Raw genomic sequence first — 26,238 nt, 5'->3', positions numbered from 1 at the left:
CCATCATATTCCTTTGACAGGGTGTCCCCAAGAAAGTCTGCAAGTCACTGGGCAGATAGGTTTCCTTGATCTTTCCGCAGAAGGAATAGGAGTGACACAACCCATGATCATTGTGCTAGAGGGTGGTAGTTTCAACGAGATCAAGCAATAGGCAGCACATCACAAAAGGTAGTGGTGACAAGGTGGCAGTGGCCAAGTTAGGATTCTGCCAACCTCTGTGAGTGAGATGCTAACATTGTTTGGCGAAGGCTGTGGGGCCAGGTGCACCAAGGAGCAATTGGGATACTTTAACACCAGGGTTGCCCTCCTTTGTGTCAAATTCTCAAGCTACCAAACACTTAGAGACTACACTAGTCCATTGCTGGGCTCTCTTACTGTTCACACCTGAGGGTTGGATTGAGAAAGAATATGGTAGGTCTGAGAGGAAATGTGCATCCTGTAAAACTGGCCTTCTTAATAATAAGCCAACAGTGTGCGTGTACCAAAGTGGCTTGTCAGTTTTTTAGGTGACTACCACTCTTCTCCACTTCAATTCAGTTTTCTGGTATGATGTTGTCTCAGTCTGGCAAGATGGTGGGGATGATGGTGACAGTGCAATTGCTCAACAAAGTGTCTGGTTTAAGGAAGGGTCTAGGTCATATTTCCAGAAATCTTAACTGAAGCGCATGTGGCAGGCTGTGGATTCAGGATATTACATGACACTGTTATCTGTGGCTGTGGTATCCTGCTGTGCACATTTGTGGCTGTAGGGTACGTGGCTATGTGGTTGGCATTGGTACCCAGGTATTATGTGGAGGAGGAACAATGGATGGCCCGAGACAATGGGCTAGGGTCGGTATATTGCCACTGGATTTTCTTATTCTGGTTAAGTGCTCCTAATGGATCAGTCTGATTAATCTTACGCTTGTGCTTCCTGAGTGTTCCATTGTTGTAGGATGTTTTAACTGGGCAATATCTAATTCAGGGGAATTTCCACCCACAGCAAACCAGGTACGCACAATCCATCTTTATTTAATAAAGTTCTTTTTATGAATCTGGGACCCCAATTTAATAGAATTGATTAACCATAGCTTCCCTTCCCTTTTGGGACAAGAAACACGCAGGGTTGCACAGAAGGTCTGTTTATCAACCAAATAGAAATAATTGAATTAGATTACAGATAAACAAATTGTTTCTCCAAAGTAAAGGCACATTGTAAAAATAATCAACACACTACTCACTTTCGTTTTCAATACCGCAGATATGGAAATAGAAATGTTAGTAACACACACTTCAACATAAGTATCTATGTATTTAATTCACTCTGAGCACGCAGGCACCGTAGATTGGATGCATGAGAGTCCAGGGGGAATCTTTCATTTGTTTTGTAAAAACAACAAATTTGTTAAAATATCCTAGCCTATCCACTTCTCTCTACTTCCCCTTTCCTCGATAGGCAGGGCAGAGTTTCAACTCAATTGCAACAAGCTATTGGACCTTTGGGTATGTGAATGGCTTGTAAACAAAGCAAATGTGTGTTCAGCAGTATGACGCCAAAATTCCCTTGAGGGATGCTTCTATTGCGTTACCGTGTAAAATGTACTTTCTCCCTTTCAATGGGCACCTTGACCAGTGGAAATACATGGAGAGCAAATAATCACCCTCTCCATTTTATCTTGAGCAACCCCACATTAAAATCAATATTCTGGTTGATGATATACCTAGGAATTACTTCAATTATTTCTTTTTCTAGGTATGCACACAGAAAGATGACCTTTTCAACCACAATGAATAATTCTTCTGTGCTAGATGTCATCACCAGAGAAAAGTGTCAGCTGGATCTCACTGTATACACATGGTACCTTATCTATAAGATATATCTATTTCCAGGAACACATACACTTCTGCAATGTTCCCTAATTACTTGGGATGCACAATTAATGTATCTATTCCCAGCCCTCCGTACTAACAAATTATAGGGACCAGGCTCTATTCTAATTCCCTATTAAGGATGACTACCCACAAGATTACTTCCCTTTTAGATAATACTTACATCAGAATGTGTTTTGGCTTATAGACACGTGGGTGCCCTCTTAAGGACTGGTTCAATTCTCCCCCTCTTGGAACAGTTGGGTATCAGCCAGTAAGGTAGGATCAGCTTTTCAACATATCCTGTCTGCTTTCTCTTCCACTCAAGAAGACCTGGAACTTTAACTCCTGGTAGGCCTCACTTTCAATCTCTATCAATAATCCATCAAAGGGTCCAAAAGGAGAGCAAATCTATTCCTTACCCTTCCAGTTGTTATCAATTTGTATGTTTCGCCATCAGTCAGTGAGTGAGTAAGTCCCTTCATTAAGTGTCCATGAGTGATCCCTGAGGGATCCCCACTATCTCCCATGTTTGACCTTTTATAGAACAGATCATCCCACCTTGTTGGGGTGTGCACACTTTTCCCAATCTAATTGGTCAATGTATATGATTGGACAATGTTCCAAAAGTGACATCACAGTAGACATACCACTTCTTAGTCATTGAGCATATTAATGAAGGAGGCAGACAGATCAGAGTAATTTCTGCACCCAGTTTCCCTCCCATTTAATGTATTGTCATTTCAAGGATATCTTGCATTAAATGAAATATTACCACCAAACGTTACATTCCAACTATGTGACCGCTTCAATAATCAGCTCTACGGATTCCCCTCTCTGGTACCAATCAATTGATGCAAGTCGTATCAATATGGCATGAATAATTTCTGAATTATGGATTTTTCTTTTTAACTCACTTCTATATTCATATTCAAATTATCTTTCTAGCTCAACATAACAGACCCATCACTGCGAACTCGAGGACATATGGTGCATTAGCGTTCGCCCTTTCTTTGTGATAAAATGCAAATTTGCCTAATTTTCCTATGAAACCTACATGTAAAACAATAGAGGATTTTCAGCTGAATGTTTCAAGGCCAACATGAGTTCCCTAAGAGGTTTGGTTCCAGATATACAGGCAATATAAACAATTCAGTGTACATTAAAAGGGCATTATCATTAATACACAAATTATGGAACTGTTTTTCTGCCTATATACAACACTAGGAACATGATTATTTTCCATTAAGTAAGAGCTGGACATTGTTTCTTGTTGATCCAGGCCTGGTCCATATGGTCTTTATGACCCAGTGCCTGGCTGATGAAAGAGCCTTTGTAATTTGAATATTTGTGGATTTAGGCATTAGTTCTGTCTCCTCTTGAGTAGTTTCCAGACTTGCTGTCCTGTCAAGTGTTAAATTCTTCTCTTTGGGAAAACCTGTGAGATGGTGTTAATAGATTAAACTGAAGTGGACTGGGAGATTCATCTGGATTTAAATATCTTTTTGAATGTACAGCCCTTACAGACACCGGGCAAGTAATGCAGATCAACACTTAAACTTTAGGGTCCAATCTGGCTTGTTTCTCCTTTTTGAAAAAGGATCCCTATCTGCAGTGGGCAGTTTCAAAGAGTTTATTAGCATGGGAAGGGAACTTATCTGTCCTCCCATCCTGTATGCTGGGGCTGGATTTGTGAGTTGAAAGGATAGCATTTAGAGTGGATTTCAATCACAATGGCAACTTTGAATGTGCATATTTTCATAAAACATCACAGTTCATATTGCATTGGTTTATCAAACCCCTATCAACAGTCCATATTGTCAACATCTGAAGGTTTCCCAATTGCGACTTTTATTACTGTAGAACAAAATGAACACACACAGCAATAAAAATGCAAATCGGTTTTTCTTTCTGTGCTCTTTCTCCTCAGGCTAAGCAGTTTCCCATTTAAACAAAGACTGCAGGTTATTTTCAGGTACTCGAAATGTTAATCTCAGGCCTTGTCAGTAAGTTTTGGGTGGCTGCAAAACATTGCACATTTTGTTTGCACATGTGTTTCCCAACTTCTGTGCGAAGGTTGCACTTTATATATATATTGTTTTCAATGAGGTCTTGATCTGCATCTTTTCACATGAGTCCAAAAAAAACTACATTGTGCAGACTGTTATTTATCGTAGACCGTTGCTGTAGGAGGCCATTGCGTACCTCTGCCTTTTACTTTCAGATTAAAGTCCTTTGCTTCGACAGCCGACGCTGTCCCGAGTTTGGGGATCTAAACGAAAAAAGGTCTTAAGCATGGTCATTGCAGCTTTTAAGAACTATTGAATAGTGATTATATTATCTCAGTCTCCTGTGGTGCCGACACTGTATCTTGCATCAATTTCAAATAATCTACCATTTCCTATTGCTTCTTTAGAAATGTTATATCAAAGAAATATCTTATAGGTGTAACAGTGAACTATCTGTCACGGGCAGGATTTGATATTTTTTTATCCTGTTCTTTAATGTTGAACACTGGAAAACAGAGGCAGCACAATTGTTCCACATTGTTTTACTCTCTTCGGGACAGCCCATATGAATAACAATGGATGAATAGTTTAGCAGGTTACTTAAACACACATTGGCCGGAACGCACTGACATACCCCCTCATGACATCGTGCCTTCACAAAAGTCATAGACACCTGGCTCTACCCATCCCTCTGACCCGATAAGGAGGCAGGAAACACACTGATGCCCGCCTCCTCCGATCAACATGTCATGCTACACATTTTACAAAGAACAATCGGGTTAAGGTGCTTATCCTGCTGAAACTCCACATACGCCCGCTATTACATTGAGCCCATCACTTTGACACAAATTGCCCGCCAATCCTTCATCCAGACCAAACTATGACAGCGTCTTGCTGTAATACACTCCCAGACAAGTCGTCTATAGTGCTACAAGGCCATGTTAATAGCAGATAAGCACTATACAAATGACACAAGATACCATAAGACCAATATTAAAAAGAATACGGAAAACCTGAGGTTATTTTGAACACCCTTAATCTGGGATTTTTACACTTTGTAGACTGTCGTGTGAAATAAGACCACGCGCTAGCTGAAGTTCCTTTTTGTATATGTATACACCTTGAAGTGGGGGGTGGTCACAGTGTGCCTCTACTCTGAAATGTCTCTGCACTGGACACTACCATGTTGATTTCTTCAGTACAAAAAAGGCTCTTAACATATGAATGTATGTATATTTGGTATTTAAAAAGTGCTGACCTAGCTGGGATACAAAGGGGACAGACCCAGGGATTTACAAGTCGGCAGCAAGGTATAACATAAGTAAAAAACCACAGATTTTTAAGAAGGCATACCAGCATGGCCCATTCCGTCAGGGAGCTGGTAGACTACGTCTTGTTTTTTTTAATTTATTTACATGCCAAGGCGTGTAGCTCTAGATATGCCCATTGCAAATCCAGGACTAAAAGGATTTACATCAGGACTGCACTACCGTCTCGAGAGCCGAATGGGGCATGTTGGCATGGATGAGTTGATCTAGCTGCCAGATTTGAAGGTCTCTAAATATAAATACGGCGAGGAATTAAGTGCCAGATGGCTATGGGGGTAAAGGTTTTAGTTAGGAACTTAATTCTTAATTTTCATTCAAGTAGCACTGATCTGCATAAGGGGGTCCCGTACTCCTATCAACAAAAGGTAAACAATGGATTCCACTGGGCACATTAATCTGCTCCATATTTTGATAATAATTTCTCAAAGCTTTTGCGCTTAAATGAGGGCATCACGCCCTTCGCCATTGCTTGAAGCAGTGGAGTTAATCGCTGATTAAAGCTGTTGACACACAGGTCATGGCTATTAAAGCCGCCACCACAGATAATTACATTTTTAGGAGATTGGCATTTCCCTTTGTATACGGAAGAGCCACTGGGCCTGATTCACAATGCGTTTATCAATGCGATTGCGCCACTGTACAAGGCTTTTGTAAATCAGGCCCATTGTGTTTTGGTGACTTTCTAAACGCAGAACTGATGAAACTGCCGGAGTCTGCGCAGCTTTGCACTTGCATCTCAGAGGTGCTGCAGCAGGCTGATATCAGTGCTGCACGGCCGCCCCTGCAGGGCGTACACGTGCAGGAATTCTGCACACTCGTGGCAGAAGCGGGCTTCACAGTGCAATGCATGGCTATGCGCCGATGGGGCTTGAAAGGTGAATTTATTGCTCATTCATTCAAAATGTTTGAATATAATCCAAGCACATCCATTTGGGAGTCGTTGTGTTGTAAATAATAGAGAACAGACATGCATTATTGAATGTACCAACTTGTTACTTATAATTTATTTCAGTCTTAAAGAACTCATTGAGACCTTACAACAAACAAACCAATAAATACACACAGAAAACGAATAATCACTGTGTCGTCCTATACTTTAAAACTCCAACATCATTTTTTTGAAGCCTACAAAGAAGCCATCAAGGCAAATACGTTATTGTTCCTGACAACAACGACCTCAAACAATGACAAAATAAAAAAACGTCTTGACCTCTTAAATAGAGACGGCATGGAGGAGACTAATCTACCAGAGCAGACTAACTAAGCAAGAAAATGTTGCCGAATGCCTTCTTAAATCAGAACGTGTTTAAATTCAAGAAGAGTACTTAGCCCCGATTTTCTGGGAGTTTGTTCCAGATCCACCTGCAGAACACTCCAGACGAGCCAGGGGACCCGCATTTCCCAATCTAGGTGTCGGGGGACACCGGAAATGGCAGCTTTGGTTGGTAAATTGGGCAGGAGATCCGAGGTGGACTGCTTTAAAGACAGTGCAATGCAATAAGTATTGAAAAGAATGCGATCAAAGCTACTGCAGAGATGTAACAAAACATCACTGGTAGCTGCACCCAAGGCACATCTCCAATATAACCAATGGATATGCAAATTAACCACTCCTTCCCACATTAGGATCCGTTTATGTAAATGTAGTTTATGAATACTCTTTTCTTCGTCATCTGGCGCGTGAGCGCTGGCGCGTGATCGGCAAGGGCGTCTGTGGTGGTATTTAATGACCCCATATTGTTTTAATCTTTCGTCGTCTTTAATTAGTAAGTCGAGTTTATCGTATTTAAAACGTTTCACTTCTGCTGTATTTTAACATGTTTTACCTTATTGACATTGACTGTGCCTTTTAATGGTTTTTCGCTGACTGTGCTGCTATTTACGTGGCATTATACTTGCCCCAGATGCTGCTGCATTGGTAAACTACAAATCCCATCAGCCTTGTAGTTTGTTTCCTCTTTTCTTCGTCATCTGGCGCGTGAGCACCAGCGTGTGATCGTCAAGCCAGTCTGTGCCGGTCCGTGTCCGGAGTGATGGTATTGCCGGCCTAGGCTGCTTGCAGGATTTATTCTGGTAGGATCTGCATGACCATTTTTACATTCATAACATTACCCACAGGCATTTTCTATTATACAGTGGCCATATATTACGCTGATGACGTACTGCGCTCTCTTAGTATCTCTGAGCATGGTGCCCTTACACTGCGTGCCCGGAACAACATCAGAGCTCTAAATATGTGTAGAGCCAAACTGTACAACACCTTACTTTAAAGCCCTCACTGAAAGCTGGTTTAATTAATGCTTGATCTGCAGTAAAGAATAATGTAGCCATACACGATTTTATCATCACTAAGGGACTAGATTTACTTTTTGTGACCGAATCATGGTTCACATCTACTTCTACTGTGCACTTTCACTTACTGGTTCCAGATGAATTCCAAATTAAGTGGCACAATAGGGAATTAAAAAAGGCGATGGCTTGCAATATTGTTAAACTCCATTTGGATTTATCTAATGTTCACTTCCTTTCTTGGGACTCAAACTCTCGGATTTTGGCCTGTACCCTTCACATTTCCCCTAAACTATCTTGTCAGCTTATTCTGCGTTACAGATCCCCTGGCCCAGCCAATGTGTTCCTAAATGCCCTGGACGCCTACTTGGGACTGGAAGCACTATGTTCCTCCAGCATAATCATCTTAGGTGACCTCAGTATTTGGTGTAATAATTCGGACAATTTAGACTGCATTCATATTAAAGATATACTTCACTCACACGATTTCAACTGTTATCCGAGGCAGTGACCAATGTGGGAGGTCACTGCCTGGATATTGTGACCTTCCGCGGCTTTCGACTTACATGCCACAAGGTCATACCAGTTACCTGGTCAGACCATTTTGTGGTCAGTTTCTCCATACTGGTTGACTACACCTGTTACAGAACTGACTCATGTGTACTTGGCCAACTCTCAAGTCATAAAAGAGATCTTGACCGGATTACTAGTAACGACCTATTGGACGAACTGACTCCTCTGCCTTCTGATTTTAACTGCAGAGATGTTTCAGAACTATATGACCAGGCTTAAAATAAATTGCAATCTTATCGCCCATTTGAAAATTAAACAAAAACCTAGATCCAGCAATAACCAATGGTATGATGAATCTCCAAGGAGTCTTAATAGACATTACCGCAAGAGAGGACAAATATGGTTCAGATCACGAAGCACCAATGATCACATTACGGCTAAGGCTGGATTGAAAGCTTATAAAAAGTGAATAATCCTGGCCAAATCTCAAAGTCTTCAAAGACAAATACACTTGACTGAAAATCGATCTAGAGCCCTATTCGACGTCATTCAAACGTTTGCCCAGCCCACCAGCACCTCATCTAGTTTTACCCTGTATGACAATCTCGCAAATGAGTTCAATAACTTCTTTGCCATAAAATTAATTTGATTACAGCCAACTTTGATCCCTCCACGGTTACGACTGGTACCTAGTTTCTTGGCCCACAGACTTCTCCCATGTCACGCCATGATTCCACTAGTTTCTCTTTTTCACCTGCTGATTCAGACACCATCTGTAATTGGATCAGTAAGCTTTAAACCTATTTAGCTAAGACACATGCTTCTGCTTTAAGTGGCATCATTCTGTCATCTGTGAACGCTTCTTTGTCCCAGGGGCATGTTCCTACAGCACTAAAGAAATCATTTATCACCCCCATTTTGAAGAAGCCCTTCTTGGACGACACACAGCTGGCTAGCTATCGTCCAATAGCAGGCCATTTATGGGCAGATAAAATATTGGAAAGTGTTGTCACATCACAGCTTCAAAACTTCCTAGAAACACATCACATCCTTGATACCTATCAATTGGGATTCAGCCCAAGTCATGGGACTGAATCAGCGCTTGTCACTGTTTGCGACAATTTACTCAAGGCTGCTTATGAGGGCAAGGTCAGCATGCTTGTCATGTTGGACCTATCGGCAGCTTTCGACATGCTTGACTTTGACATTCTGGTCTCTAGATTATCATCGGTGACCTTGGTGTCGAACGACACATTTAAATGGTTTAATTCCTTTCTAATTAATCGTTCCCAGCAGGTTACACATGGTGCCTTTGTTTCAGATCCACCGGTCTATGCGGGGTGCCTTAAGGCTCCTCCCTCTCTCCACTCTTGTTTAACATCTATATTTGTCCCCTTCTGAGCATCTTTTCTTATTACCAACTTCAATTTCACTCATACGCAGACGACACTCTTAGGTTCGGCTAAATCAACCAGCTGAAGCCTTTCTCGTGTCCTAGACTTCGCAAATCACATAAGAACTCGGATGAAAAACAAACTTCAACTGAATCCCACAAAAACTGAAGTTATTGCCTTTGGTGCCAGGAAAAAGGTAGCAAATCTTTTACAACTGGTTCCATGTCCAGCTCTCTTTGGTGCCCCGGTTGAATTCTCTTAAAAAATTAAGAACCTAGGATGCATCTGGCAATCTGACCTAAACTGTAATCTTCACATTAATCCAATTGTGAAAGATGTTTTCTTTCAACTGAAACAATTGAAGCCTTTGTTACTACCTCTAATCGCAATGGATGATCGTCCCAGGGTAGTGGGTGAACTTGTTAATTTGCGGCTAGACTACTGCAATGCCCTACTTTTGGGCATTCCTAAATATCAATTGCAGTGACTACATGTTGCACAGAACTTGGCAGTTAGATGAATTTGTTCTCCTTATCTAGACAGTCCTCCATCTCTCATGATCGTCAGAGCCTTCATTGGCTCGCTTTACATCAGAGAATACTGTTTTACGTCCTTTGCTTGATGGTTGAGTGTATCCATGGCCCCAGACTATTTGACTGCTAAAATCGGGCAATATTGGCCCATTCGGTCCCTTCATTCATTGAGACTGGGTCTGTTGTCAGTCCCTTCTTCCACATCGACCTCATGGGGTGACAAATGCACATACAAATACTTATTGTGGAAACCCTGAATGCCCAACTGGATTCAGCCTTCAAGGAGCAGCAGAGAGTACCCATGAATTAAACCTTTAGCTCTTAAGGTGTTTTGGATTCCTAGTATCCTGAACCAGCATAGTCAATGGTAAGGGATAATGGGAATCGTAGTCTAAAACATCTGGAGAGCCGAAGGTTGCCGACCCCTGAATTAGGCGGTGTTTCTTGGATAGCTGCCAGCATTGCTTTGCCCCCCAGCCCCCGTCCCCTGCTTTTCCCTGTAGCTCTTGTATGAAGCAACAGCTCTACTTGTTGAAGCTCCCCAATGTTTGACGCACTGCTGGCAATGGATTGACCAATCCGTGGACAGGAGTCAGCAGAACACTCCTCAAATAAATTCTAATTAGGAAAACACTCTGCCAAACCACAGCCCTCCTTCACAATACTCCCCAAAGTGCCTGGCTAAAGCCGCGCTACTTTAAACAAGCTAATATCGTAATGATCAGCAGTGGCAGGGTTGGTTGGCATACTCCTGGCTGATTTCCGAACCAGCAGCACTGGTCATCTATTCTGCTAAAAAATGATAAAGTGTAACAGTAATAACCGGGTAGCTGGAGTAGTATGCACAAGATAAGGGGCAGCGGACCAGACAAACACCTTAGAGGGGTTGTCAACCTAAGTCACCAGCTATTGGTCCTGTCGCCAGGTTGCTGCCCGCCACAGATTATCCTTAAAACAAATCCTTGCATTATTACTACCTTTCTAGTAAAATGTCTGCCACGTGTGTGCCAGTAGGAACATCGTACACCGTGTCTTAGCTTGAACTTTGTATGTGCCTTTCGATAACATGTCGGCTCTTTGCAGCATCTGCAAAGAACACAAGGATGGAAATCAGGATTGAGCTGTTTCTTTGATGCTTTTACTTTGAGTTGAATGTTCTAAGTTTGCAGAGTTGGAGATGCAAACAGCCCAGGTGGGATGTTTTGTAATAGGCACGAGACGCAAGGTGATTGTTAGTAACAAGGAGCTTTTACTATGTGCTGGCTGACTGCAAGTTGCATATAATTACAAGACTAATATGTTGGGTCTTTCAGTGAATATTTGATTACCTTGTGCCTTGTTTGAGCTTGAGCAACAACGAGAGAAACCGGTCACGCCTGTAAAAGATTTTGTTTGCGTTTAACATTGTTACACTGTATATATATATATAGTCATATTAATTATTTTATGAAAACTTTTGTTGACTGCCTAATTTTGAATATCTTTTTAATGCTAATAACTTGTCTTTGAATTACAGTTACAAGGCTCCATAAAGAGAAAACTCGACGATGACAGCTCTCCTATTTCCGGTGGCATGCCGGATGTTATTTTCGCAAGTGACAATAAGAGACTCTGCCTTGATGACGTCACACTTTCGATGGGCCACGCCCAAGGTGCCAGTCCAGGTGTGGCGTGCCCAGAAATGCAACACTCTCCATTCTCCAGCAACCACAGTACTCCATCTATGGGAGTAAGTGGCCATTCAGTACTCCTTGAAAATAGCCACATGAACGGCAGTGGCATCGGTTCTCCCTTTTCCGTGGCGTCGAACGCAGGAATGGGGCCGAAGGGGCCAGTAGGTGATCACAACAGCATTGTTCCTTACGACGAGAAAGGGAACAACATGCAATCCATGGACCAGGACCTGCAGGACCTGCTGGAGGAGCTGACTAAAATGCCAGACCCGTCTCCCAATGAGATAGATCTTGACAAGATATTGGGCGGAAAGCCAGAGGAATCCCTTTGTATGAGTCACCCACAGCCAAACTTAAGTACCACCCCAAAACCGTCCGCACAAACGACATCTCACCTCGAGAACCATTTAACAAGCAAGGACTTCTCTCCGGGGTGCAATCCAGCAGGTGCTGGATCACCCCAAATGAGACCGTCATCAGCTGGTACAAGTTATTCTGTTCAGCCTTCAGGCAAACCAGTTCCCCCATCCATCCAAAATAAGAGCCAACTTCCTGTCAACATGGCCAACATGCCTGGGTCCAACTGGCATGCACAGCAGTTAAAGCAATTAGCAGCAAGCAAGCAAATCTCTTCAACTAAACAGCAAGTGCCGGGGCCAAGCTGGCCGAGTATGTCTCCTCCCGGTTTGTCTCCGCCTTACAGAGCTGGATCATCTCCACATCACCAACCTTTCAGCCCCCAAAATGTCATTGTCTCTGGTATACAGGGAAATAATATTCAGAGTCCTCAAAACACGTTGTTGTCAAGCATTACTTCCACCAGCACCTCTTCCAGTGGGCCCTCTCCTCCCTATGGTTCAGAGAAGATGTCCAGTCCAGCCATGAACCAACAGCCTTTCAGCCCTCAAAGTTCAATGTTATCCAACATGGCGCCAACCAGCATCCCAGCCAATAACATTAAAAGTCCACAGAACTTGGTTTCCAGCATAACAACCACCAGTACTGGGCCCTCGCCTCCTTACCGGCCAGAAAAACTGTCAAGTCCTGCTCTTCACCAACAGCCATTTAGCCCTCAAAATACCTTGTTACCTAACATCACTCCATCCAGCAACCCACCAAGTATGCAAAGTTCTCTGTACAAATCAATGAGTACAAACCAGTCAAAAAGCATTAACATGATCATGCAGCAGTCATCGAATGGTTTGCAGTCAAGTTTGGTGAATGAGAACACAGTGACTCAAGATCAATTCTCTTTCAATAACACCAAACCACTCTCCCATTTTGCCCCAGATTCAGCGCCTCAAAAAATGAGCATGTCCACAGGTTCAAGACAGCAATCGTTAATTCACTACCTTCAACAGCAGCAACAGCAGCAACAACAGCAGCAACAACAGGTGGCTCCAGTGACTCAGCATCCTCAACAGGTTAGCAGCACACAGTTTCTACAGCAACATCTTCGGCAATTAATGCAGCCACAAGGGATGCCAAGACACATGCAGCCAACTGGATTGCCTTCTCAGGTACGACAGGTGAGTGCAATGTTGGTTAACCATGTTGACATATTTTAGGGAAATTCTGGCAAAAATGTGCGAATTTGGCTCAGAATGCAATCATGGGTGTTAAGTTGGGCCATCGTTTGGGTCATTTCTCATTGAAAATGATTTTGGTGGGTGGTCAACATATAACCAATAGAAGGTTTCTTTTTCACAAAGGATGATTTCAAAAGCACGATATGGCTGTGCAAAGAATATACTATTTGGAGGTTTGTCATTAAAATTACTTTTTATGCATCGTCTTGGTCATGCATGTACAGCGCAGTAAAACAGTTTATGCTGCATTTTATTTTAATCAATGCATTGGAATGTTCTTTGTTAAATCTGGAATGGGCATAATTCCGGGGCTCTTTTTCCCAAATGATGTACTGCCTGTTTTCCTTGTCGTCAAATGCTGATTCCTGACTTCCATTTGAAAAAATATATATTTGTATTGGTCACAATACAAAATACATTTCAGTATTTATATTGGTTATAATACAAAATACATTCCTGTAATTGAGGATGGACAACCCCTTTTCTGCACCCCTTATCCATCTGGCAGGTACACATAAACAGCACAAGGAAAAGTTCTCTACACAATGACATTTTGTATACTGTTCAATGCACTTTCTGACATAAGTTCCTTGTACTAATCCGTTCACACACGACCACACTCCTAAAACACAAGGCCCTGGAGGTTAGGGGTATTGGGGAGGCAGGAGGGACCAAGGCAACAAGGGAATTAAAATAACGACTCTCAGACATATAGAAATCTCTGAATCTAACCCTCTATTCTTCCCCCGACTGCCAAGCATAGCCCTCTCGGATCAATAGCACCCATTGGGTATTACCACCTGAGTGCCCGACCAGTCTTTATTCAACACTTGTGATGAATCTAGACAACTTGTCCCTTCTTCCCAGAGGGGAGCCACCCCCTTTGAGGATAGGGAGGTGAGCACGCTACACAAGACCTTCCCTAGGGGTCTGGGCAAGTGGGGCCTCACTGGTAGTGGCTCCCCTCTTGGCGACGAGGACTCACATTTCATTACATTCGAGAAGCTACGGAGCACCTTACAGAGGTAAAGAACAATACAGATGCATAACAGAGTGCTTTTCAGAGGTAACAACAGAACAGATATACAGCGGGGGTAGGATACAGAGGAGGGGTACAGCTGTACAGGGAGGCAGGGATAAGAGGGGCGGATAGCGTCTGGCGAGTCATGTGGGTCAGGGGTTGACGCATTGGCCTAGGTGTTGAGGAGAGACTCCTTGAAGAATATAATTGTAGGAGCGTGGGGGAAGTCTGATGGGGAGGCGGTTCTACAGCCTTGGGGTATAGGCAGAGAAGGCTTTTTTTCTGGTCCTTCTTTTTTGCAGCAGTCGATTTCACATCTGCAGGTGTCCTGGCTCCTGGTGGTGCACTGTCTGCCAGAGATGCTGAGTTTCACCATGAGGTAGCTGGGTGACTTGAGTACGACTGCCTTATAGATGATGTGGCAAGACTTGAAGGTGATTCGTGCGTGCAATGTGATCCAGTGAAGGTGGATGAGGGCCAGGCTGATGTGGTCATAGCTGCGTAAACCCATGATGAGGTATGCTGCCACGTGTAGGACACTTATCAGGGGAACAAGGGAGGCCTTTGTGGCGGTCATTTCCCCCATCCAGGTGGGATAGACCCAGTGCTTGAACGGTAGATCTAAACCTGTCGGGAGGAAGGAAGACCTTGATGTTCCGCAGAAGGGAGAGCTGATACCAAGTTGTCTGAGTTTTCCTAGCTATGTGTGCCTTGAAGGAAAGGTGTTTGTCGATGTGGAACCCTATGGACTTGGCACAGGAGGTAAGCTCAGGTGTGAAGCCCTTGTGGTTCATGGTTGATAGCCAGGTCTGTATGTCTGGGTGTTAGGTGATGTTGCTGAGGAGTAGGAATTCGGTCTTGGAGGGGTTGAGCTTCAAGTATGGACTGACCATCCAAGACTGGATCAGCAAGAGGCAGGTTTTGAGCTTGTGGATGTCCTTGATGGAGTCGATCTTGAGGTATAGCTGTGTGTCGTCGGCATATTGATGGATGTGGATGTTGTGTGTGGCTATGAGGGCTCCCAGCAGTTCCATTTATAGCTCCATTACAGCCTCTGACCCCGGTGAGTGGTATTGCCCCAGACCCCTCTGGGCCTCCATATTTGTTAATTCCACCTGTTTTGGAGCCCCCCCAGGCCTGTGCGCGCAAGTAGCAGCTCCCCTCCCTCATCCCCCTCCCCGGCTTCCATTTCCCGTCTGTGCTCCCACCTACCTCACTAGCCCGCCCAACTTCACTGATTGGACCACTCGGCGGTCATAACTGACTCTCCCAGGGCATCCCGCTGCCCGGCAGCCCTTGCGGCGAAGGGCCCCAAGGCAAAGGGTGGCTCCAACAGAGGCGGCTCCAGAAAGTGTCAGCAGGTGTCCGCAGGAGACACCAGGGGAAGCCAGTGGCCAGCCATCAACCAGCAACAACCACCAAAGTGTGGCATGGGTGGGGAGTAGAACAATTACTCTACTCCAAAAAAACCTGCCACTCTACATAACCCTACCTCTGAACTGTGAATGTCAGCATGTGCCACACTTAGATGGAACTGTAAATGTCAGCATGTGCCACATTTAGATGTAATCCGGAACATTAGCCTGCGTCGCATCTAGTGAGGATCGTGAATTCTGGCATATGCAGAACCGTGAATATCAGCATGTGCCACACCTGGATGTAATCATGAACATTGGCTTGCGTCGCATCTAGATAGGATCGTGAACATTAACCTGCATTGCACATAGATAGGACTGTGAATGTCAGCCAGTGCCACATCCAGACAGAATAATGATTGTTAGCCAATGCCTCATCTAGAGTGCATCGGCAATATTATCAACCCCAACTCTGATAGAATTGTGAACACTAGCTTGCCTCACACATAGACAGGATTACGAAGGTGGACCAGTGACACATGTCGATCCAATTGTTATATTTGGTGGGCGTCACATATAGAAAGGATTGTAAATATTAGCTAGCACCATTAGAGACAAAAATACAGAAATATTCACGTGCCACATCTAGTAAGAACATGGAAACCCAACACATCACTTGTAAACAGCGATGCCAATGACCAACCCATTAACAATTTCCCCCTCTGCACCTCTCAAACTCTAAACAAACACAACCACAACCTATACCACAACAAACCGCACAAACTTCACTACACCGCAACAACAAAACAAACTGCACATAGACTCGCACAATAGCACACAACGTCTACCGAACGGAAAACACCCCAAGCCCAGCGAACAGTGTTAACCGTGTTGAGGCTGCCAACAGCATATCACTGCTCTCTTGCACTTTTTCCGCTTACTCCCACTAACTCACCCCCCATTCCCTTTTCGGAGCCGCCAGAGAGCCAGGGGACCACTCTGGTGGTAATAGTGTGAGGTACAAATATCCTTTAACATTGACATTGCTGATCACTGGAAGAGGATGGAACCCTGCGGGACTCCACAGGTGACGGGTAGCATTGGCGATCTAGAGCAGTCTATCTGAACAAATTGCTGGCGGATGGCGAGGTAGGACTTGAACCAGCGTAGGACAAGGTCACTGATCCCCATGTGCCGATGTAGGGTGTCCGTGAGCACCTGGTGGTCTGCTGCGTCAAAAGAGGCCGAGAGGCTGAGTAGAGCCATGAGGCAGGGGTGGCTGTCGTCAAGGACTTTAAGGGTATCATCAACCACCTGTATGGTTGCCTTCTCCAAGCTGCGTCTGAACCCGGATTCGTAGGTTTCGAGGAGATTGTTGGTGTCAATGTGTTGCTGCAGTTGCGCAGCAACCGATTTCTTGATGATGTTACCTTGGAAGGATGGGTGATGGGGGGATAGTTACCTAAGTTGTCAGGATCCAGAATGGGTTTCTTTAGTAGAGGGGGGATTTGTCCTGTCTTTAGGGTCAATGGGAAGGTGCCTTAAGTTAATGAGCTGTTGATGATCTCCAGGTAGGGAAGGAGAGCTTCTGAAGTGAGGGTCTGAAGAATGGATGCTGGGAGGGACGTGAATTAGGTCTGTGGATGCAGAGCTGGTGTCTATGTGCCGGTGAATCTTGCTGATTTGGTCGATGAAGAAGGTGTTGATGGCAGTGGATTTTTCGAAGAAGTGTGGAATGGCAGGGTCAGGTAATGGGTTGACGCAGTGCATGACCGCTTTAAGAGGGCTCTGCCTTTGTTGTCAGCTTCTGCTATGGTGTTTTGATAGTAGGAGGCCTTGGCTGTGTTGCTTAGTTGTCGGCAGGTTGCTCGGAGTTCCTTGAGGAGTACCAGGTCGGATGCAACCCAGGAGCGACACCAGGTTTTTTCTTGTTTCCTGAATACTATTTTGCTGAGATGGAGTTCTTGTGTGTTCCAGAGTGCTGATGGTTAAAGTTTGCAGGTTGTTTCAGAGGCACGTGTCGGTCGATGGAGGCTGAGAGGGTGGCGTTGATTGCTCCCAGTAGAGAATCACAGTTTGGTTGGGGTTGTTCGATCCATGTGAGGTGGAGGTTGGCAAGGTCTTCCGTAAAGTACCTGAAGTTTTCTCTGATGGGTTTCTGCTGGGAATGCTTGACCCGGGTGGTGTGCAGGATGTTAAATGGTGCGACCATGTCAACTATCTCTGAGCACGGATTATGAAGCAACCTTCCAAGCGTACTTTACGATCTAACAACAAGTCTCTACTTTTACAACCTTGCTTCAAGTTGAAGACTTTTGATGACCAGAGCTTTGATGCCTGGGGGCCGAGATTTTGGAACAGTCTCCCTGTGTCCATCAGCCAGTTGCCATCATCGACTCAATTTAGGAAAGCTCTTAAAACTCTCATATTTGATGGAGGTGGCATGTAGTCTATTCATCCTGTCTGCCTGTTGATCACAGCCAACTCGGATTTCGGATGCTTTCTCCTTTATCTGTGTTATATTGTTTTGTTCTGTTTGAGCGCTCTGAGGCCTGCGGGTTAGTTGGCTCTATATAAAAAAACATTAAAATAGAATAGAATAGAACGTGGTCAGACCAGTCTAGTGGGAGCGGAGAGCTGTAGTGGATGATTAGGGTGAGGATGTTACCTTTCTTGTGCATTGGGTCTTTTGTGTGCTTTGTGAGGCTGATGGTGTTGAGAAGGCTGAGGAGAGCTTCCTTCATCGGTTTGGTGGCTGTGTTGCCTGGGAGGTTGAAGTTGCCTAGGAAGATGTTGGCATGCGTAAGGGATATGGTGGTGACCAGGACGGTGAAGTCTCCGTTGAAGGCGGTGTTGGATTTGGGTGGTCTGTAGATTAAATGAAAGGCGTCTGTCCATCGGGGAGATCGGAAATTGGCAGGCGAGGACTTCGAAGGAGCCAACTTTGATGTCAAGTCTGCTGCAGGGCCACAAGGTTTTATGGATGACTGTGAGGACTCCGCCTGTCTTGTTCAGCCAGTCTGTGTGTTTGATGCTGTAGCTGTCGGGGACGAGGATGTCTAGGATGTGGGTGGAGTTGGGCGTCAGTCAGGTGTCGGTGATGAAGATGGCATCACAGTCATGTGCAGTGTAGTCCAAACCACCCTTTTTGCATGTATGGGTGGCGGGAAAACTGTTGGATTCCCTGCTCAAACTATAATGCACAAAGATTCCAACACTATTGACTTCAGATAATGGTGAACCTCACCTGAGGGCCATGATCAAGGAAGACGGACATAATTTCATGGATTCTAATGACAGTATATAAGAGGAGAACAAACTCTTAATGGAGGAGGAACTCCCCCGCTGGGAGGAGAGCAAGTGCTACACAGAAGTGAGCCCATGGGGCACCGACGTCCTGGAGGGGTGGAGCCACGTCAAGCCACAGCAGCTGTGACATGCTGAGCGAGAAACCCATTAGCTGGAGGCTGAAATGCGGGTACCCTGGCCAAGCAAGAGGCTCTGGTCAAGGGAAAGGAGAGGATGGAAAGGAGAGGATGGAACGCCAACCATCTTCGTGGGTGGCCTGACCACTGAAGAGAAGTGGTGGGACTGGCACCCAGCAACCAACGCAGAGACCGAAAGAAGAGAGGAGCCCAGGGTCCCGAACTCCTGCCGACAAGCGCCTTTCCTGCTGTGAGAGGTACGGATGGGGAAAGAGACACTGCAGATATGTGGAGGCAAACGAGACATCTGATGGTTTCCAGCAGAAGCGAAACAACGCTAAATGTATGAAGAGTCATGAAACCGTAACGGCACCTGGGCCTACTAATCCTGGGAAAAGGGATATGAACACTAATGTAAGGCTAGCCGCCAAAAGTATGAGAGCTGAAAAAGAGAAGGGCACACAATCCCAATAAATGAGATTGGAAAAAAAAACAGACACAGTGTATCCAAGCAAGCTGAAACAACCATTAAGAGTATCAAAGAAGCACAGATACAGAACCTATGTTGAAACAGAGTGACAGGAAGATGAATACTTTGTAATCCTGACCATAAAGTGCATGGAGTTACTGGAAGCTGTATTCCCGTCTGGGCAGAATCCCTAAGCTAAGTTTGTACCAGGAAATAAGACTCTTAACAACAGAGCTACTGGACTTTGGGAGGTCCCAATGCTATGAAAGTTGGAAACAAAGAAGTGTAATTTCAAGGCATCCTGGAGGGATTGGAACATTTACAAATCAGAAACAGTTTCCTTATCAAAGGGTGGGAACCCCAGACCAATTATATTTGTTAATTTGCCAAAAGGATTTGATACAAAAGCTGTGAAGACAATCTGCAAGAAGTGTGAGAATGAGAAAAGTTGAATACAAGTGGGCCAGGCAGAAGTCCATATCGATGCTATTATATAAGCCTCCCTTTTATTTTGATTCAGGTATTTTTGTAAAGTGGTTGGGCCAGTTAGGTACTTAGGATTCGGACTGAAGCCTTTTTTTTTTTGGACTTTGCATGTACCTTTAAAGACTCCTTCTTCTGGTTCACCCTAAATAAGGTCTCCCGCTACTATCACCCAGATTCACCAGACCGTGCATCTCACACAAACACGCAAACATGCAAACATCTTGAAAGGTACTCAAGAAAACCCTCCTGCCTCTCTTACCTTCCATTCATGTGACTCTCACAATTCACCAGCCCATTCGACAGCAGCCTAGTCAACTATGACCATTCTTTTGTAGAAACCTCTGCATTCATGGACATATTTGCTTTTCTGGTATGCCACACCTGCAGCACAGGCTCCACCTGTATTTTCCACCACGCTGTATTCTTACCTCCTCAACTTCACTGACTGTCTACAGCAGTCAGTCGAGACATAAAGCAGGGGCAACTCAGTGCATGCCCACTAAACCTCCTCTGACGTGTGAATAGTTAAGATTCTATCAAAGCAATCTCATAGGGCATTTAGACAGGGCCGGAATGCCAATTGTCACTTGGTGAAGACAGGGGCCTGCAAGTCCCACATCAATACGTTGATGTGCAAGGCCATTCGTCCAAGGTTGATACACAAGATGGATATCGATGTACAGATCGCAAATACAGTAGGTGCTACACTAATCACCACCCTTTCTCCCTAGAGTTGTCACCTTTGTTGTGGAGCTCATCAATGGGATCCCCTACACTACCTACGTTACAAGGGGGTGTGCCTCAAAGAGCCACACTCCCGTGGTGTCAGCAGTCCCTCTTCCTTCAATGTCACATCTCCCCCTTACCTCCAGGGACTTCAGTTTGCAGTGCCAATGTCTTTGCTACACCTACTTATCATTCCCACTGGTCCCCTCTCTGTATTACAACCATTAGAACAGGGGTGCACTGCAAGTCTTACCTGCACTCTGGTGAATGGGGCCAAAAGGGCAGCATTCACTGTGGTCTTACTTAATTGTGGGAATATCTACCAGCGGTTCGAGGGATTCCCAGGCATCTCTGCACCGTCTTTTCCTTCTGTTCCTCAACAATTAAGTCTCCTTTCCCCGGTGGAGGGGTGAAGCCCAAGAAGTGGGACTTGTTCCAGAGCTCCGGTGAGACACATCTACATCCCATCTGACACTTCTCTGCTTCAACAATTATAGTAGAGCAGAAATGATCACTTTTATTGTAGTGTACGCCACACCAAAATAAGTGATTTTCATTTTGAACGCATTCAAGCCCTCAATCACAACTCCTAAGTACAACCATTTTGAAAATAAAATGTGTGCACCACGATCAACACAATTTCAGATGGTAGAAGAAAAATAGAAACTCCTTTGGAACTTGGGTTCAACCTAATTTAACAATAATAATGTAAACAATTAGGCACTATGCGCTGGATCTTCTTTTGGTTCAGTGAAAGATTCAAATCAGTCAATTAGGAAAAAATCCTTTGTTTTGTTTTGGGTTCCATATGATATTCACATGAACAATGAGTGTGTGAGGTTGCACTCGTCGAGGGATACCATTGTACCATATGTCATTATCCCAAAGTGTGAGCATAAACCTATTGGTTTTTACTGAAACTATGGTTATAAAACTTGCTGTAATTTCTGCAGCTTTGTGTCCCCCTTTGTTTTTTCCCTCACTCTTTCCTATTGATATAATTATGGGCAGTGAATGATATTTGACAATTACATATTGATGACATATGTGAAAAGTCAGTTATGTGAAATGCTTATTGGATGTTAAAGCACCATGTTTGATGGCAATTATGACTTTTTTGCCTTGAGAAAGCCTGTACTTGGGTGAAACAATGCACGTGCCTCAATCTGTTTATATTGGCACTTTGGGATAGTAGCATGTTGTACAATGGCAGCCTGTAATTGAGTACAGCTTCCCACACTCATTGTTCATGTGAATATCATATGCAACATAAAACAAAATAGAGGATTTCTTCCTAGTTGACTGATTTGAATCTTTCGCTTTATACCAAAACAAGATCCAGAGCATTTTGCCTTATGGTTTACATCACCATTGATTTTTCAGATGCAACTGTCTAGTGGATAAGAATCTTTGCTAGGCACCTGCAGCATGAGTTGGTCGTTATATTGAGACAATAAAGTTTCAAACAATTACTAGATGGAATTATGAGTAGGCACAATGCTTAATATTCACCTTCCCCAATCACAAATATCAAATTTTACAATATCAACCCAGGAAAGACAGAAATCATGATCGTATCCAAAGACCAAGAGAACGAAACCACCATCCCATGGCCTACGGAAATGGGAAATGCACCAACACCATCGAAGGTAGTAAAAAATCTGTGAGTCCTAATGGACAACAACCTAACCCTGTAGCCACAGATAAATGCAACAGTGAAGAAATGCTTTTTCCTCCTCCGGACAGCAAGAAGAATTCTACCTTTCCTCTCCTTCGCGCACAAAACACTCACTATCGTTGCCCTAATCATGTCTAAAATAGACTATGCAAACAGCCTCTACCTCGGAATCCCTGAATACCTCCTGAAGAAACTGCAACGGATCCAAAATGCAGCAGCAAGACTACTCCTCAAACTATCCAGAAGAGATCGCATCACTCCTGCCCTAAAAACCCTACACTGGCTCCCAGTTAAACATTGCATCACCTTCAAAACAATGTGCATATTGCACAGGGCAATCAGCGGACAAGGAGCAGAATTCCTACAAAAGAAAATAACAGTCTACAAACCAACAAGACCCCTCCGATCGAGCAACGAAATCCGCCTGGAACTCAAACCATACCTCAAGAAAAAACTTGGAGGCACCTCCTTCTACCACTTAGCCGCAAAAACCTGGAAAACATCCTAAAGGAAATAAGAAACACTGAAGATCACCTAAAATTCAGGAAATCACTAGAAACCTGGCCCTACAACAGGAACACAGGCGGCACGCACGGAGACTGAGTTAACTAACCCAGACAATCCCACCAACACTCTCGCCCGCCCCGTAAATTAACTACCGCCAGGTACCACGTTGGTGTGGAATTATCGAGACATTGGCAATCTACCCACTACCGGAGAGGTTGTCATTAGCAGATGCACTGGCCACTAGAGTCTAAATGGAGGATAAGGGGAGCCATGAGAGAGCATGTTAAACGCGGGGACTAGATGAGTATGGAACCTGTATGCCAGTCAGACCCATATCAGGACAGAGCCGCAACAGGGGAGACTACGCAAGCCGAGCGCTTCAATTCAGGATAGAGACGCAAACTAACCAACACTACTAACAATTTCCCTTTCTGCATACACCTCTCAAATTCCAAACCAAACACAACCAAAACCTACAGCACAACAAACCGCACAAACTTCACTACATTGCAACAACAAAACAAAAACACACATAGCCTTGCACAACAGTACACAACGACTACCGGCTGCAAACACCCCAGGCCCAGCCAACGGACCCACCAACAGCACATCACTGCTCTCTTGCACTTTTCCTGCTTCCTCCCACTAACTCAACCTCCCCTCCTCTTTCAGAGCCGCCAGAGCGCCAAGGGACCACTACGGTGGTGATAGTGCACGGTACAAATGTCCTTTAACATTAACATGAACATAAACTTTGGCTTGGTGATGGGTAGATTCCTGGCCAAATAATAAGTAATTCATTGTTTTATATGCCGCGATGATGTACGATGGCTGTAACGGACTTTGTTCATCGGCCGATCTTGCTCGTCTGCCCCCCCACCCCGCTCCCCGCCGATGCCTTTCACTCCCCACCACAGTGAAATATCACCATTCTGTTTGTTGTCACTGGTCCTAGTACCCTTTGTGTGCTTTGTGAAGAGCACTATGTGACATCCATTTCATTGCACTGAGCTTTCTTTCAGCAATTAAGGAAAAGTAAGCTCAGAAGACCCGGTGAGTCACGCAAACACTGTGTAGGACGCATTCTGGGAACACAAACAAAACAGCGGAGAAAAAACAATCTATAAAAAGTACCATCGCATATGATCTTCAGTTAAGGAGTGGGAATTCATGCTGGCAGGTTCCTGTAAAGATCAATTTCCAAAGCGGAACGCTCACAGCCATTGTCTGTGCCACGCGTCTGAAAGATGTTTCTTTTGCACCGAAGTCCAGCAGTTGGATAGGGAAGCAAACCTACAAGTGTACCCCAATCTGCACAACCTTTAGTTGTATGGATGAATGGCTTCAGTTGTCCTGCGCCTCTTGTGTAACGAGTAGTTGCATAGAGGCAGAGCTTTACAGCATCTGCTGGCACCTGTTTGTAATGAAACGTTTTAGCTCACTATGCAAAAATAACCCTAACGCTTAGGCTCTGCTAGTTAGTGATAATCCAGTACCACAAGACGCCTAGTATTAGTGGGAATACCTTCTTACGTGAATAGCTTGGTCCTTGATATCATAAAGCATTCTGTGTGCCTCCTCTACAAGCAAGCAGGGTAGCTCTCAGTAAAGTGGGATCTGTGGAATCTGCCCCTGGGTCCATTCCGTCAAGGGAGTGGAATTCCCAGCTATTCCGCTCCTCATTTTTGGACAGCCCTAGAGCAGTCAAGCACACATTTCTTGCAATCAAATGCCAACTTGTTGAGGGTGCTCTGATGGGTTGAAATGCCAGCCATGTCAGTTATTCAGAACTCACAGAAAAGAGTTGCCTCCTAATTGTGCGAAGCATTTGCATGCAAATGCATCCCGAGTTTTTGGCCTCTCTGATTGGGGAGGAATTCTGCGTAATCCAGTGAGCCAAAGGGTGCAAAAGTCAAAATTCCGGACAGTTGGCGATATCGTAGAGGGGGTGGATTGTGTTAATCTGACTTCTGCTGCATGGCATAAGAGTCTATAATGTTGTCCATCACTACTTCCTACAGCATAACTATAAGAGGGCCTTTTTTTGATCAGGTCATTATGATTATATATGGGAAGCTGTACTAGGGGCTCATAGATGTGCCACTACCTGTGCCCACCAGCCTCATTCAGTGGTAAGCCAGGGTCACCCACCTTGGTGACAGCATACCTCTATTATATAGATGTATTCAGAAATGTCTAATTCAGGGTTTAAGAGGGCAAAAAGCACAAATCAAGGAACACATGAATCTTGAGACATGGTGTGGAAACATCCATTAAGGGTCCTTTTTTATTATTAAGTCTATAAATTGCACTGAAAGGATCAGCAACATGTGTGCTTGCATGCTCTGCATTCTCCCTCTGTGCACCTTTTGTGGTTTGCATTATGATGGGTGAAAAATTGATGTTAACCCTAGCAAATCAAAAATCATAAGTACATCCATTATTTGCATTTTTTTAGTGCAAAGAAGTGTAAATACCTCCCATTATGTCCGCCTTTTGGGGAAAGGGGGTTTAACATGGATCCCCCTATGGCATCCACTGACATTTAGCAGGTGCTAAAAGCATGCAGATTACATAGGAATCCAACGGTTTTCCTCCAACATGAAAATCACATGCTGTTGGAAAACCACTCGGTTTTGAAAGGTGGAGTGTGAAGGGTTAGTGGAGCAATTCTATTTCGTGCCACTAATCCACCTACTAAACCCATGAAAATCCCCAGTGTGCAAAAAGAGGTGTTAAACCAGTTATTCCGCCTAGTTGTAAAACCTGTTTGAACGCTGCGGGGCATGGGAAAATGATTGTCTATACCTATCAGATAAAGATTTAGGGGTATATTTTCAAAGTTTTTCCCACTTATGTGTGATTTTGAAATGGGGAAAGTCATAATTCACAGATGAATACATTACAGATGATTCCCAAAAGCGGGATCATACTTACAGAAGTGTGTAATTTTTGCATGTGTCTCACCCTCACACATAAAGGGCCCAATTCATGGAATATTTGCCCGGTTCAAAGTGAATTTGCACTGCTGAAAAGTGGCCTTGCACTTCCGACACAAACCCTGATTCATGGAACCGTGCAAAGTGTCAGCGGATAGTCATTTTTGCAGTTCAAAATGACTGCACGGACTTTGCACGGCACAAATACACTGCACAGCTCCATGAATCAGGGTCTGTGTCAGCAGTGCAAAGTCTCTTTTCAGCAGTGCAAATTCACTTTGAACCGGGAACATATTCCATGAATCGGAATATTCCGGAATATTCCATGAATCCTTAATGTGCTACCAGATCTAGTTAAGTTAGCATTCCAAGCCATTAGGTTTTATTCGTCAGGGGAGTGAAGTGCAAATGTTAGCCCACGTCTCCACAGTCGTGAATATTGTGGGTGATCACATA

General features: G+C 44.3%; 1 protein-coding gene across 4 annotated transcripts in view; it reads left to right on the top strand.

Annotated features, from left to right (window-relative positions):
• Positions 1-26,238, top strand: part of MAMLD1 (mastermind like domain containing 1) — a 372,158-nt gene that overhangs the window by 171,992 nt on the left and 173,928 nt on the right. For 2 of the 4 annotated variants that reach the window (XM_069612754.1, XM_069612756.1), the window contains exon 2: positions 11,431-13,107. In XM_069612754.1, the coding sequence (XP_069468855.1) occupies positions 11,431-13,107 (1,677 nt within the window). Of the gene's footprint in view, positions 1-11,430; positions 13,117-26,238 lie in introns of all 4 variants that reach the window. The other 2 variants (XM_069612753.1, XM_069612755.1) reach the window with 1 other exon arrangement.

The sequence above is a fragment of the Ambystoma mexicanum genome, chromosome 5p, assembly GCF_040938575.1.
Source record: "Ambystoma mexicanum isolate Mex_15411 chromosome 5p, UKY_AmexF1_1, whole genome shotgun sequence".
In the NCBI taxonomy this organism is placed as follows: domain Eukaryota; kingdom Metazoa; phylum Chordata; class Amphibia; order Caudata; family Ambystomatidae; genus Ambystoma; species Ambystoma mexicanum.
The sequence above is the reverse complement of the archived record's forward strand: the minus strand, read 5'-3'. Positions and strand labels throughout refer to the sequence as shown.